This window comes from Microcaecilia unicolor, chromosome 6 (genome assembly GCF_901765095.1).
Source record: "Microcaecilia unicolor chromosome 6, aMicUni1.1, whole genome shotgun sequence".
NCBI lineage: Eukaryota > Metazoa > Chordata > Amphibia > Gymnophiona > Siphonopidae > Microcaecilia > Microcaecilia unicolor.
In genome coordinates, this window is record NC_044036.1 from 241328239 (window position 1) to 241344829 (window position 16591).

The 16591-nt window shown below is 44.7% G+C and overlaps 1 protein-coding gene across 2 annotated transcripts in view; it reads left to right on the forward strand.

Annotated features, from left to right (window-relative positions):
• The window catches only part of LOC115472626 (carboxypeptidase inhibitor SmCI-like), a 76193-nt gene that overhangs the window by 18678 nt on the left and 40924 nt on the right, over positions 1–16591 (forward strand). For both annotated transcript variants that reach the window (XM_030206944.1, XM_030206945.1), the window contains exon 3: positions 11371–11538. In XM_030206944.1, coding sequence (XP_030062804.1) covers positions 11371–11538 — 168 coding nt within the window. The remainder of the gene's footprint in view (positions 1–11370; positions 11539–16591) is intronic.

The following is a 16591-nucleotide window of genomic DNA, read 5'->3' on the forward strand; positions in this document are numbered from 1 at the left end:
AGGAAAGAGAGAGGTGCCAGGACCCGTGGGAAAAGAAGGAAGAGAGAGAGAGGTGCTGGTCTTGCAAAGGGGAGACAGAAGTGAGGGAAGAGAGAGGGAATACTTGCTGGATCCCTGGGTTGGGGGCAGAGGGAAGAGATAGGGAGTCAGGAGAGAAGAAAGAGAAAGGGAGAGACACTGGTTGGGAGAGGGAGATAAGGAAGAGAGAAGAAGAGATGTTGGTCGGGAGAAGGAGACAGGAGGGAAGGAAGAGAGAGGGAGAGATGCTGGTACGGTGTGTGTGTGGGGGGGGGGGGGAGGAATAGGGACTTAGAACAGTTATGTTGGACAGGGCAAGAATAGGGATACAGAGATGGGAGATGCTGAACATGGCAGGAAGACAGGGGTGATGCTGGGTCAGATAGGTAGCCAAAATTCCCTTTTACCAAGTTTGGCAGGCAGCAGCAATGTCCCTGAGCCACTGATGCTGGCACCCCATGCATGCTTAGTTGTTGGTGACTCAAGGATGCTGCCACCGACTGCAGACCTTGGTAGAAGGGAGTTCTGACCACCTTTGGAGAAAGTCCTTGACTGATGGTGCTTGGAGATCACCACCAGCTACAGCAAGGGTAAAGGCAGGGGTTAGATGTGCTAGGGCCTCTCTCAGTCCCCTCTCCTCCCTGCCTGTCCTCTGATCTCCTCATCTATTTAAGACTATTGAAAACTCACCTTTTCAATGTAAGATTTGGTACCATACCTCAAGAATAATTGCCTCTTGTGTCACAGACGCAGAGAATGCACTGCATTGTTTCCACTGATTTCTTACTCCTTTTTCTGAATATTCTTTCTTGTGGATGAGTACTTTCCTGTCAAAGTTATGGAGTTCCTTTCTCTGTTTTTATTGTTGTGCTGTACACTGCTTTGATCTGCACAGCCAGTAAGGGAAGTATTTCAAATCGGAATAAACATATGCCATTTACTATCACACCGACAGATCCTCACGAAATACAGAACAAGGGATCACAAAAATTGAACTGGGTGGCATTAGGGTTACCATATTTATGGAGACAAAAAAGAGGACACAAAAAACAATAAAATGCTGCCTTGCCACCGCCGCAGCACCTCACCCTGCCGCACAATCACAGTGACACCCCCAAGAAAGCCAGATTCTGTAAGCATACTGGTAAAAGTAACAGAAATGCATTATTTTCTGTACTCTGCTAAATACAAAATTAGAAAACATTTCCAGAAAAGCAAACATCCATGAGCAGCATGTTCCCCTTTTTCCTTTCCCTCCCATCCATAAGCAGTATGTCTCTCTGTCTCTCCTCTCCATCCACTTCTATCCATGTGCTGCATTTCCCCCTTTTCCCTTCTTTCCCTTCATGTACAACATGTCCTCCTCTCCTCTCCCTTCCCTTCCCTTCCATCCATGTGCAGCTTGTATCCTTCTCTCCTTCCCATCTATGAGCAGCTTGTCCCCTTCTCTCTTTCCCATCCATGTGCAGCTTGCCCCCTTTTCTCCCTCCCATCTGTGGGGACAAACCACGTCTACTAGACCTTGTGAAAGGCTGGTAAATAGTGATAAATAGTGGTAAATTTTGTAAATGATGAACAAACATATGTTGCAATCCAATCTATAACTTAAGAATCTATTTGCAATACCTTAATGTATTCCTCTATCATGTATGTACGCACTTGAATGAAATACCATTTGTAATTCTACTGACCAGAAATGGCAATCGCCACTACGGCAAATGTAAGCCACATTGAGCCTGCAAATTGGTGGGAAAATGTGGGATACAAATGCTACAAATAAAAAAAAAAAAGCATGAACACACAAATATTGGAAAAAAATTAACACTCTGGTTACAAAACACACGCACACTTCTCACTGGCAATCCTAATCCAGAATAGTCCTAAAATTGAAATACTAAGTCAATACTGAGAGTAATGGAGACAAGGCTCAGATATTATTATAAAAATAGGAAAAGCTGTTTGTTAGACACAATTGGCTGTAATGGCAGATATATTTAGAGAAAGGTTATGCAAAATCACCCAAAATGATGATACAGGATGTCAGTACCTGTCAAGGGAAGTAAAATAGCACACACTAGTCTAATCCTGAAATTAATAGGATACTAACACCCCAAGCACTGCCAGGCACAAGGGAGACAGCAGTTCAACCTGACAGATGATAACTCACGAACACTGGACCCCCAGTAGTTAGGAACTGATTATGGCACACAATTAGGAACTCAGGCAGCAGGTAGCTCTTCCCATTCAGGCAAGAGTAGGCAGGGAAGAGATGCCACAGATTAATGAGAGTTCATTATGTAGCAGGCTGGGAGCCAGCTGAGGGCAGTTATCTGGGTCCCATCAGATAACAGTTGCTGATAACAGCTTCAAGGAAGGGGTTCTATCTCCTTAGGTCTTAGTGCCAGGTTGACAGGAATACGATGTCAGGATGTTCCCCAGTGTTGTCCTGTATGTTCTTGTTCTATCCCAAATACAGTAAACAAAAGTAGTTGTTGCAAACAATTGTTTTGCTTTTTCAGACTGGATGTCTCAGCATTGTCCCAGAGGCTTTTCACAGAGCCTCTGCATGAGAGCTGACAATGGCCAAATCTGTAAAAGTCAGGTTCACAATGTAGAATAGTGCTTTATGCAGAATTCTGGCCCTACACATCCATGTGCAGCTTGCCTTTTACTTAAGTACATAAGTATTGCCATACTGGGACAGACTGAAGATCCACCAAGCCCAGCATCCTGTTTCCAACAGTGGCCAATCCAAGTCACAAGTACCTGGCAAGATCCCAAGAAAGTACAATACATTTTATGCTGCTTATCCTAGAAATAAGCAGTGGATATTCCCCAAGTCCATTTTAATAATGGTCTATGGACTTTTCCTTTAGGAAGCCAGCCAAACCTTTTTTAAAGCCCGCTAAGCTAACTTCTTTTACAACATTCTCTGGCAATGAACTCCAGAGTTTAATTACACATTGAGTGAAGAAACATTTTCTCTGATTCATTTTAAATTTACTACTTTGTAGCTTCGTTGCGTGCCCCCTAGTGTTTTTGGAAAGAGTAAACAAGCGATTCACGTCTACCTGTTCAACTCCACTTGAAATTTTTATCTGTTTCCGAAACGCTCTATAATTAATCATGGAAGATAATATGCTTTGGGTACATTTGCCTAAACAAGTTGCCTGATAGGAAAAGAGAGTATCTAAAAGTTTAGTCATTTTCTTTAAATATTGTATTGATGGATAAGCAAATAAAGCTAATGATCTAGTCATCCTAGATTTCTGTAACAAAACAAAATGATGCATAAGATATAAAAAGGCAAGACTGTATAAAATCTTGTACAGTAAACAGTAACATTTAAATCTCAATCTGGCCTGTATAGGGAGCCAATGCAGTTTTCTATAGTATTGAGAAACCAAGTCATATTTTGATAGTGAATAAATGAGTCGCAATGCCACATTTTGAACAGTCTGTAATTTCTTCAAAATGTGTTTAGATGCTCCTAAATAAATGATGTTACAATAATCTAAGGAGCTCAAAATCAATGTACTATAAGCTGAAAGTGTTTTTGATCAAAATATTTTCTTACACGTCGTAAATTTCGCATCAACAAAAATGATCTTTGTATTAGTTTAGAAATCTGCTAATCTAATGACAACCTATTGTCCAGCTGAATTCCCAGAATAAGTATAGAAGAAAAATTGTATAAATTCTGATTGATCATCACAGTTTCTTCTCTAAAGCGACTAACAGAAATTTAGTTTTATTTGAATTCAATTTTAACTTGTGTTCTTTCATCCAAGAGTTCAAAGTATTTGAAATATTATGAAGTAAGTCTGATAGAGATGAAACTGAAGAGAGTATAGGAACCATAATCATTATGTCATCTGCCTAGCTATTCATGTAGACACCCATCTTATCCAGGACAAAACACAGGGAATACATGTAGATATTAAAAAGAATGGGGGAGAGTGAGGAACATCACTGGTATTCTTCCATTTGTTTGAAAGTTTTTCTTCCAACTTAACTCTATAGAAACGGTCTTTTAAGAATACAGAGAACCAGTTGTATACATTTCAAGCGATTCCTATACTGTCAAATATCTGCAAAAGTATGTCGTGGTTGATCGCCTGAGTTGATTGTTTTCAGACTGAGACTTTGTGGCATTGGCAAACATGAGGTGCTTCTATTCTTGAGATGAAAACGTTGCATTCTGAAGATATACTACTACTTATCATTTCTATAGCGCTACTAGACGTACGCAGCGCTGTACACTTGAACATGAAGAGACAGTCCCTGCTAGACACAGCTTACAATCTAATTAGGACAGACAAACAGGACAAACAAGAGATAAGGGAATATTAAAGTGAGGATGATAAAATAAGGGTTCTGAACAACTGAATAAGGGTTAGGAGTTAAAAGCAGCATCAAAAAGGTGGGCTTTTAGCTTAGATTTTAAGATGGCCAGAGATGGAGCTTGATGTACCGGCTCAGGAAGTCTATTCCAGGCATATGGTGCAGCAAGATAAAAGGAATGGAGTCTGGAGTTAGCGGTGGTGGAGAAGGGTGCAGCTAAGAGAGATTTACCCAGTGAATGGAGTTCCCGGGGAGTAGTGCAGGGAGAGATGAGAGTGGAGAGGTACTGAGGAGCTGCAGAGTGAATGCACTTATAAGTCAATAAGAGAAGTTTGAACTGTATGCAGAAACAGATAGGGAGCCAGTGAAGTGACTTGAGGAGAGGGCTAATATGAGCATAACGACACTGGTGGAATGTTACTCGTGCAGCAGAATTTTGAACAGATCAAAGAGGAGAGAAATGGCTAAGTGGGAGACCTGTGAGAAGCAAGTTGCAATAGTCTAAGCGAGAGGTGATAGGAGTGTGGATGAGGGTTCTGGTAGTGTGCTTAGAAAGGAAAGGGTGAATTTTGGTGATATTATAGAGAAAGAAACGACAGGTTTTAGCAGTCTGCTGAATATGTGCAGAGAAGGAGAGGGAGGAGTCTAAGATGACCCCAAGGTTACGAGCTGATGAGACAGGAAGGATATGAGTGTTATCCACAGAAATAGAAAATGGGGGAAGAGGAGAGGTTGGTTTAGGGAGAAAGATAAGAAGCTCAGTCTTGGTCATGTTTAGTTTCAGATGGCGCCGAGACATCCAGGCAGCAATGTCAGGCAGGCTGGCTGATACTTTGGCCTAGATTTCGGCTGAGATTTCTGGTATGGAGAGGTAGATCTGGGAGTCATCAGCGTAAAGATGATACTGAAAACCATGGGATAAGATCAGAGTACTAAGGGAAGAAGTATAGATGGAGAAAAGAAGAGGTCCCAGGACAGATCCCTGAGGTACACCAACTGACAGTGGGATAGAAGTAGAGGAGGATTCACTAGAGTATACACTAAAGGTACACTGGGAGAGATAAGAAGAAAACCAGGAAATAACAGAGCCCTGAAATCCAAGTGAGGACAGCGTATCAAGGAGTAGGCTGTGATCAACAGTGTCAAAAGCAGCCAATAGATCGAGAAGGATGAGGATAGAATTAGAGACCTTTGGATCTGGCCAGGACAGATCATTGGAGACTTTAGCAAGCGCTGTTTCAGTTGAATGAAGGGGGCAAAAGCCAGATTGAAGTGGATCAAGAATAGCTTGAGATGAAAGAAAGTCAAGGCAACGGCGGTGAACAGCACGTTCAAGTATCTTGGATAAGAAAAGGAGAAGGGAGATTGGGCAATAGTTGGAAGGACAGGTAGGGTCCAATGAAGGTTTTTTAAGGAGTGGTGTGACTGTGGCATGTTTGAAGGCATCAGGCACAGTCGCAGTGGAAAGTGAAAGATTGAGGATATGACAGATAAAAGGGATGACAGTAGGAGAGATAGAGTTAAGTAGATGGGTGGGAATAGGATCAGAGGAACAGGTAGTTAGTTTTGAGAAGGAAAGATGTGTAGTTTCCTCTTCAGTGATTTTAGAAAAGGAAGAAAAGGAGGCAGGGGTTGGAGATATGCCGGCTAATCCAAGTCACAAGTACTTGTCAAGATCCCAAAAGAGTAAAACAGGCATCTCTGGCATTGCATAAACAAGATGCACCTCTGCACTCCCAGCCTTCAAGGTCACCATTGCAATAGCTGCAGAATCAGAAGGACACTTACAATCTTTGTGGTTAACAGTGACTTTCACAACCAACAGAAACACTGGCCCTCCCATCCATGTGCAGTATGTTTTCCTTTCCTCTCCTATTCTCTCCCTCCCATCCAGGGGCGTAGCCACGGGTGGGCCTTGGCCCACCCAGTTTGGGTTCAGGCCCACCCAGCAGTGGAGCAGCGCTTCACAAATTAATTTGAATGGCAGTGGAGGGAGCAGGCTGAGCTCCGATCCTGCATCTGCCACCCTCTCTCTCACGGCAGCACTTCCCAGACGCTGCCTACCTACCGCCGCCACGATCCTGCATTTGCCCTCTGTCTCAGCAGAAGCAGACTAGCGGTAGCGATTCATGCTGCTTCCTGCTTCGTTCTAACCCGGAAGCGTCTCCTCTGCCGCGTCCCGCCCCCATTATTACAACTTCCTGCTTCTGCTGGGGCAGGACGCAGGCGTGCAGCAGAGGAGACGCTTCTGGGTTAGAACAAAGCAGGAGGCAGCATGAATCGCTACCGCTGGTCCGCTGCTGCTGAGACAGAGGGAGGTAGATGCAGGATCGTGTTGGCGGTAGGTAGGCAGCGTCTGGGAAGCGCTGCCATGAGAGAGAGGGAGGTAAATGCAGGATCGGAGCTCAGCTGGCTTCCTCCAATACCGGGGCTTTCAAGGGTGGTGCCTCATTGAAGAGAGGGAGAGTTGGGGCCCGGGGGGGGGGGGAGGTCTCCTTTCAAAAGATAGATGCTGCATGGTGGGGGGCATGAGGTGGAGAGGGGCAAGAGAGAGAGAATTGTGGGACATAGGGTAGAGAGGGGTAAGAAAGGAAAAAAATCTTGCATGGGGAGAAGAGATGGAGAAATGTTGGACATAGGGGTAGTGGGGAGGGAGAGATGGTAAATGTTGGACAGGGGGTGGTGAGGAGGGGAAGATAGATGGTGACAAATTGGACATGATGGTGGAGGGCAGGAAGAGATGTTGTAGGGGGAACCAAGAGATGTTGGATGGGGCACAAGGGAGGGGGAGAGGCAGAAATGTTGGACATGGCAGTGGAAGGGAAGAAGAGAGAAAATGCTGCATGGGGGAAGAGAAGTGTTGGACCCATGGCACAAGAGAGGGAGAAATGGTAGAAAGTGGGAGAGAGGGAGATATATTGGACCTGGGGGTGAATGAGAGGGAGAGAGAAACACAGGAGGTGGAGAGGGGAGAAAGGAGGAGATGTTGGATTCAGGAGCAGAAGGGTGATGGAGAGATGCCGGACAGTGGGAGTGAGGGAAGAGAGAGGGAGAAATGTTGGAACATGGGGGAGAGGGCAGGAGAGAAGGGGCAGAGAGATGTAAGGCTACAAGAGTGGGGTGGGGAGAAAGAGGGAGCAGATGCTGGGCTAGAAGGGTAGAGGGAAGGAAGATGGTGGAACTATGTGGGAGAGGCCAGGAGGGAGAGGAAGAGGGTTGCAAGGAAATAAATAAATAAATAGTGATTACAGAGGATAGAAATATGGTAATGAAAGGGAATGGAGGGCTGAGAAAGGAGTGAGATGGGGAAATGGAAAAGCTAGTGGGTGAGAGAAAAAGATGAAAATCCGACAGGTAGCTGTAAACTAAAAAGGAGGAGAACAGTGAGAGGATGAAATTTGAGTTGACAGCAAGGCAGAAAGAAGAAAAAAGAGAGGAAAGAGTTAAAAATAAGAACAGTCAATATGTCAGAAGCAGGTGTAGTGAAGGTAAAAGAAGACAAATGGACAGCAGCTGCTTGAAAGAGAATTAGAAGACGACAGACAGGAAAGCAGAAAAGAAACTGCAACCAACATGATGGAAAAATACAATGTCGAGACCACAAAGGTAGAAAAAAGCAATGTATTTTGAATGTTTTAAATGGAATATGTTGGCTTTTGGAAATCTACATAGCAGATGTGTTTGTATCGTGTTCAGGAGAAAGGAAATGCATTTCTGTTTTTATTTCTCCAGTGTTGAAGTACATGCTAAGTTTAACTTTTGGGGGTTCCGAGTTCAATTTTTGTCTAAATATTTTTATTTCTGATACGTGATCCCTTGTTCTGTATTTGGTGAGGGTCTGTTGGTGTGACAGTAATGGCAGGTTGGGAAAATGGAGGGAAGGCAGGGAGGAGAGGGGATCAGGGAGGGGGCCCTAGCATGTCTAACACCAGTTCTGACCCTTGCTGTATAGCTGGTAGGGATCCCAAGCCTCCCCACCTGAGGACTTCCTCCAAAGACGGCCAGAACTTCCTTCTACCAAGCTCTGCAGTCGGTGACAGCATGCTTGAGTCACCGACAGCTAAGCACGCATAGGGTGCTGGCATCAGTGGCTTACGGATGTTGCTGCTGCCTGCTAAGTTTGGTAAAAGGGAGTTCTGGCCACCTTCAGAGAAAGTCTTCAGCTGACAGAGCTTTTGAGGATCCTTATTAGCTAATGTATTTATATTTTGTGGTAGGGCAGGGCAGAGAAAACATTGTGCCCACCCACTTTGGGCTCAGGCCCATCCAAAATTGGCTGTCTGGCTACGCCACTGCTCCCATCCATGTGCAGCATATCAACCCCCCTCCCCTCCCTGGGCCTACCTTACAGCACACAGGAAAGAGAGAGAGAAGACAGACTGAAGCAGCCAGGATCCAGAATCATTCAGGAATTGTCAGTGGAGGCTGGGCTGAGTGCGCACAGTGTTAGGAGCCAAGCCCAAGGCAACTCCAAAGCTTCAGCTCACAGACAGCATGACATTTCCTTTAGGGCAACAGCAGAGCAGAGGCAGCTGCCAGTGCCATCATCGAGTTTGCAGGCTAGTAGGTAGCTTTTTTCTATCTTTATCTGGGCATTTTAATTTTCCATCACGTTGGTTCCAGTTTCTCTTTTCTGCTTTCCTGCCTGTCTTCTGCTAATTCTTCTTCAAGCAGCTGCCGTCCCATTTGTCTTTTCTCCTTTCGCCTGCTCTCACTACTCCTGCTTTTGACATGTTGATCTTTCCTTTTTACTTCTTTCTTCTCTTTTTTCTTGACTGCCTCTGTTCACTCAAGTTTCACCCTCTTTCTCACCATTCACTCATTTTTACTTTTCAGCCACCTATCAAATTCCATCTTCTCTTCCTCTCCCACTAGCTCTCCCATTCTCCATCTCACTCCTTCCCTGCCTTCCATTCTCTTTCGTCTTTAATCTACGCTCCATTACCATATTTCTACCCCTTTAATCACTATCCTCTTCTCATTTATTTCCTTGCCACCTCCCCCCTTGGCCTCTCTCACATGGTTCCACCCTTTCAGCCCCCCTTCTTTCTCCCCTTCTCACCCTCATAGCCTAACATTTCCTTGTCCCTTCCACTCCCCCTCCCCAGCATCTACCCACCCCTTCTCTCTTCCCTTCTGCCCCCTCCGCTGTGATCAAGCATTTCCCCTCTTTCTCTTCCCACTTTCTCATTGTCCAGCATCTCTCCTACATTCCCTTCTATACCTGGATCCAGCATCTCCCTCTTTCTCCCTTCTCCCTCCTATGCATCCCTCCCTCTCCTCCACCCCCATGTCCAATATCTCTTCCCTCCTCCTTCTCTCCCATTGTCCGCCATCTCTCTTTCTTCTTTGTGTCCTAGGTCTAACATCTCTCTTTCTTACCTCTCCCCATGCAGCACCTCTCCCATCCTCCACTCCACCCCTATGTCCAACATTTCTCCCTCTTTTGCCCCTCTCCCCCTGCATCTCTCCCTCCCAACTCTTCACCCCATGTCCAACATTCCTCCCTCTCCCCCTTTCAGTATCTCTCCTGCCCACCCCTCTATCCCCATGTCCAACATTTCTCCCGCCCCCTGCAGCATCTCTCCCTCCCACCCCTATGTCCATTATACTCTCTTCCCCCTGCAGCATCTTTTCCTCCCACCCCTCTCCTCCCATAGCCAACATTTCTCCCTCTCCCCCTGCAGCATGTCCTCCTCTCCCCCCTGCAGCATCTCTCTCTCCCACCCCTCCACCCCCAATGTCCAACATTTCTCCTTCTCCCCCTGCATCATCTCTTTTTCCCACCCCTTTCCAACATTTCTCCCTATCCCTCCTGTAGTATCTCTCCCTCCTGCCCCTTGTCCATTTCTCCCTCTCCCTCTGCAGCATCTCTTCCTCCCACTCCTCCACCCCATGTGCAAAATTTCTCCCTCTCTCTCCTGCAGCATCTTTTCCTCCCACCCTTCCCTAACATTTCTCCCTCTTCCTCCTGCAGCATCTCTCCCTCCCCACCCCTCCACCCCATGTCCATTTCTTCCTCTCCCCGTGCAGCAACTCTTCCTCCCACCCCTCCTTCCCCATGTGCAAAATTTCTCCCTCTCTCTCCTGCAGCATCTTTCCCTCCCACCCCTCCCTAACATTTCTCCCTCTCTCTCCTGCAGCATCTTTTCCTCCCACACCTCCCTAACATTTCTCCCTCTCTCTCCCGCAGCATCTTTTCCTCCCACCCCTCCCTAACATTTCTCCCTCTCCCTCCTACAGCATATCTCCCTCCCTACCCCTCAACCCCTATGTTTAACATTCCTCCCTCTCGCCTTGCAGCATTTTTGCCATGTACATTTTCTTCAGCAGTTAATAAGGACCAAAGTCCTGGTGCAGTGGTGGTGAAACATAGCCCATATTGACTGGGGTCTTTATAGCAGCTTATAATGTCATAAGATAAGTGATTTTTTTTAAAGATGTTTCATGATATAAGAATAAACAAGTTTATTTAAATTTATAAAAAAAATTTTGGACCGATGATGATTTCAGTAAATCATAGAGCTGCTGAGGTCCATGAGAAAGATATTTTTTTGAATTTGTGCTTGGTACCTTAGGTTATAATTTAAGCATTGGGTTTCAAATTGTTTTTCTGTTTTGTCCCTGCTTCTCAGTGCATTTGGACTTTAAGTGGACTAATCCACTTTCTTGATATCCTCCTTAGCTGCTTCTACTAAGCTTTCAATGATAAGAAAATCGCCTTCAGCAGTGTGACAACTGCTCTTTGGAATAACTAGCTGTTGAACTATATCAGGAATGTAATTAATTGACGTTTCAAAAACAACTGAAGACCCAACTTTTCATCTAGGTGTTCCTGGGCTATTGCTAGAGGTTGCCTCTGGTTTGTTTGTTTGTTTGTATTTTATTTTCTGTTTTTAATATGTTTGTTCTATTGGCTTATATTGACATTTTATTTTATAACACTATTGTATTTTATTGGTTTTATATTATTGTAAACCACTATTATCATAAATCTTTTGCCTTTAGATTTTTGCTTACTTGAGCCAGACCCTGGTTTATGTCAGGCATTAATGCCTAAATACTTCTACAATTCCACATCCCAAGCCTGTGAACGCTTTAATTACGGTGGTTGTGGAGGCAATAAGAACAACTTTGTTTCAAAGGATCAATGTGTGGAATCCTGCATCAACAAAAGTAAGTGGTATTTTTAGAATGAGATTTTACCAGCCTCACCTAAACAGTTTTTATGTCCTGAATGAGGTTGAGTGGCAGTGCATTACTCTGCAATTGTACTAATTTTCAAACTCAAACAAAAGACCAAGAAGGGACTACTGTCAACTCATGGTTTATACTTGATCTTTTATTAAAAAGGGACTGAGGAGCAATGGAAGCATGTGGGGGGGGGGGGGGGACCTTGGGATAATGAGGGCACACAGGTTTCTCTACAAATGTACAAAATAGTGATGGGCACCAGATCTGGAGGTAGTCAAACATGCAGCTTGGTACCTGCTACTTCTCCCCACCCCTTTTGCCTGTTTAAACAATCTTGCATTATGTTTCAATCTTTTTTATTATAAGCCATTAACAATCAAGAAATAAGTGAACAGTGTACAACCAATATGTCATGGCAACATAGAACTAAGGACATCCATAACCCTCCCATACTATCCCACTCCCCCTCCACCCTTGGAAACACCACAATAAATCAGCCAGTTAACTGTAAATAATTAAAAATTCAAGAGGCGACTACGTTCACAAGAATATAGGATTAGCCAAACGTTCTCCCAAGAATTTATACCCATTCTAAACCTTTCACATCTAGAGGAGGAAGCATTGTCTTCTGCTGCTTATAAAGACTGAAAGCACTCGGGGAAACAGTTGAGCTATCTCATCACATTGGGTAGTTATGCGGACATTAGGATCCTTGAGTAAGAGAACTGCCCGTTACCCACCCCATGTCTTAACTAAATGAGGTAACAGTTGACCTGACTTGTTTCTATACTTGTAAAGTTTATATTTCCTGTATAAAATACTCTGGGTTGTTTGTTCATGAATTAAAAGAGTTGAGAGCAGTCTATGTGGACAAGAGGTTGTCTCAAGTTAGCTGGGAAGAGGATTTTAGATGTGCCCACTTATCTCATTTCAATTGGGCTTCCAATCGGGCTTACTTGTATAGGCGATGATATTGCCCCACAGCACCACCATAGCGGTAAACAATCTTACATTATTTTCTATCTAAGTTTTTGAGCATAAGACAATCTGAGAGAATTATTGGTATGAATAACTCATGTAAAACTTCAGCTGAATTAAAAACTGCCAAAGGTGGAATGAAAGAATCAAGACTCCAGATGGGCTCTTTCTTGTCTGGGACTGAAAGGCAATGAATAGAGTGGAGAATTTATACCCATTCTAAATTCTGAGACTGGGCATATAGCCACATCTCAGCTCAATCCACCTTCTGTGTAAATCTTCCCACTGTTCTTCCAACAGAAAAAACAAACATTTATATGAAGGCCATTGTATGTTCTCTATAGTTCTTGGGATGGTTTCATACAGGGCTTAAAAATTCCCTTCCTGGAAACACTTTATGAATATCAGTACCAGGGCAAGAGGGCAACTAAACAAGCAGGTCCTGGAATGAGAACCAAAACCTATGAGAGAAAATAGTATTTAGATATGTCTTTCCCTTTGGAAGGATGGATAACGCTCTGTTTTCTCTGAGTGCCATTTTTGGATCACATCACTGAGTTGCTCTTATCACAAATATCTTCTACAGGTAAGCAGCATTGCTATCTTGCTGTACACAAATGATACCAGAGCTAAAATGCTATTTTTAACTTCACTTCTTGCCCTTCTTGAGATACAGTACAGAACAGTGGCGTAGCCAGACAGCCAATTTTGGGTGGGCCTGAGCCCAAAGTGGGTGGGCACAAAATTTTCTCTCTGTCCCGCCTCCTTCCTCCCCCTATTCTCCACCTCTCCCCCAGCACCTTCCAACTCAAAATAGAAACAGAAACACTTTAACTCATGAGGATCCCCGAGCACTATCAGCTGATTTTCTCTGAAGAACTCCATTTTACCAAGCTTGGCAGGCTGCTTGAGCTACTGATGTTGGCACCCCAGGCATGCTTAGTTATTGGTGACTCGAGGATGTGAAACGTTGCGTACGACTGGTAACGCTATAGAAATAATTTATAGTAGTAGTAGTTACCGCCACCTGCTAAGCTTAGTAGAAGGAAGTTTTGGCTGCCGTCAGAGGAGCACCTCAGCTTATGGGGATTAGGGATCCCCTCCAGCCACAGCAAAGGTCAGGACTGGTGTTTGACATGCTAGGGCCCAGGGCAGAAAATAAACAAGGTCCCCCCCCCCCCCCCCCAATTCCCACTTCTCCCTTTCTCCCCTCCAATCTCCCCACCTGCCATTGCAATCACACCAACAGACCCTCACCAAATACAGAACAAGTGATCACAAATTAGAAATAAAAATATGTAGACAAAAATTGAACTGGGAACCTTGGCATATACTGCAGGTTCTAGGTCAGTTCGCACCTAGGACAATTACTACCTAAACAATTCCCACTGCTCCAGGGAGTACAATTCCCACCCTTAACAATCATGAAACATCACAGTCTTAAATTTATTTCTTTCCCTTTCCTCTTCCAGATAGTGGGTTTTTTTTTTGGGGGGGGGGGTATGCCCTCCCCCCCTCCACACACACTCAAATATTACCTTTAACACGCCACACCACACCAAAAAAATTAAAATAAGCCAAAATCCAAATTAATACAGAGCATAAAATATTATATATAAAAACTTACACAAAATATTTCCAACACATCCACGACACGCAATGACACTCCTCATAAAAAAAATACGATGCATAAGAAACCCCCCCAGCAAAACATCAACACAAAAAGACAAAACTACATGCCAGTAAGAACTAGCCAGGAGGAAACAGACCTAGAAGGGAATTTTCCACCTTGGGGAAACGTCCTAGGAGGGAACTGTCCAAGCAGGAATTGGTGGCTGGCAACTAGCCGGATACCATACTGCAACAGTGGAGAAATAAAAATAGAAATATATGTCTTTTTCTACTGAACACAATAAAGTGACATCCACTATGCACATTTCTCAAGCTATCATATTTCAGTTAAGATTCAAAATAAAATGCCTTTTCTACCTTTGTTATCTGGTCATTTTCTTTTTCCATCATGTTGATCCAGTTTCTCCTTTGAACTTTCCTATCTTTCTGCTATTTCTCCTTCAAGCAGCTTCTGTCCATTTGTCTTTTTCTCCTCTCTTGTTCCATTCCCTCACTTCACTTGCCTCTGACATATTGACCTTTCCATTTTAGCTCTTTCCTCTCTTTTTTTTTCTTTTCTGCTCTCTGTCCACCCAAATTTTATCCTAACCCCTTTTCCTTTGTTTTACTTTGCAGATACCTGTCGGATTTCCATTTCCTTTTCACCCACTAGTTCTCCTAGTCCCCATCTCTCTACTTCCCCAGCCATCCATTCCCTTCCATCTTCAATCTATTCCCCATTATTATTATTATTAACATTTGTATTTCTTTCCCCTGTAATCACCATCCTCCTCACGTTCATTTCCTTGCCACCCCCTTGGCCTCCCCCACATGGTTCCACCTTTCCCAGTGTCTCTTTCCCTCCACCCTTCTAGCCCAGCATCTGCTCCCTCTCTTCTCCCCTCCCTTCACCCCCTCCCAGCATCTTCCTGTCACTTCTCTCTTTCCTCTTGCCCCCTCTCCCGTGATCCAGTGTTGCCAGGATCTCCCCCATTCCTTCCCTCATGCCCAGTACCCCCTCTCTATGACCCATCCCTCCCCATGGCAAGGATCTCATCCATTCCTTCCCTCATACAGCTTCAGCAGCGAACGAAGCAGCTCAGCAGAGAACGAAGTTGCAGCATTGGAAGATCCATGGCAGAGGAAATCAGCTGGGGATTCATTCTACTGCAGCGCGGGACCAGCCTCATATCCGCTAACAGCTTTGCAGCGTCCCGACTCCAAGTCCCGCCCCTTAAGACACAAACGGCCTGTTTCCGATACAGAGAAACAGGAAGTTTGTGTCTTAAGGGGCGGGACTTGGAGTCAGGACGCTGCAAAGCTGTTAGCGGATATGAGGCTGGTCCCGTGCTGCAGTAGAATGAATCCCCAGCTGATTTCCTCTGCCATGGATCTTCCGATGCTGCAACTTCGTTCTCTGCTGAGCTGCTTCGTTCGCTGCTGAAGCTGCAACAACCAACGGAGGAGGGATAGTGGCTGCCTGGCTGGTTTTCTGCTGGGAGGGCCTGGGATGAAAATGGGTGGGCCCAGGCCCGCCCAGGCCCACCCGTGGCTACGCCCCTGGTACAGAAGAAGTCCTTAAGCCACTGATTTTTTAAGGCAGGGTGGGGAAAGGGGGCTTTAACAAAATAACTCAAGTGAGAGGCAAGACTGATATCAAAAACTTTAGTCACTACTAGACAGCATTTTGGGCAATGGGTGTACTGTCCCCAGTCTGTGGGGAAGGGAGAAAAACCCCTACACTCTTATGATGCAATCTGTCCAGCTACTTAAGCTCACTCAGAAGATTCATGCAACTAAAACAAAGTTTTCTACCTCATATACACTCTTCCTAAACTCTACCACACACATTCTCTTTCTTCAGCCTGCAATTCCAACCTACTTTTCCCCCAGCTCCTCTCCCCAGCCCTCTCACTCTGTCCATAGTTATACTCCCCCACACATCAAACACTTTTTTCATCCCAGCTCCCTTCCCCATACCCTCTCTTTCCCCAATATACAGGGTCTCCCAACCCCATCTGTCTCTCCCACCAGACAGCCTCCATTATCTGGCCTCCCCTCCAGTCCTCTCTGATTCTTTAGTTAGTTAATCCTCCCCTTCATGTTCTCTAGAGGCTTACTATAGCTTTTCTGTTGTTTAATGACTCTCAGTGTACCACAACATGTAAAGATTTTTTTTCAAACAAGTCGTATGATGTTCAAATTCCCATGCTGACCTCACAGTTTTGGAAGAGAAGTGCAGGAATTCAGGCAACACATGGCTGAAACTCAGTGAGAGACAGATGGTATAGATAGAGAACCCAACATCTGCTGTAGCACAAGTATCACCACCAGCAGCAGCAAGCTGCTGGAGGAGATGCAAGGGAGAGCACTTATTGGGGGAAGACCGTCTGAGCCTCATATTGGGTTAAAGGGAGCTGCCACATATTTCTAGGTCTTACAGTGA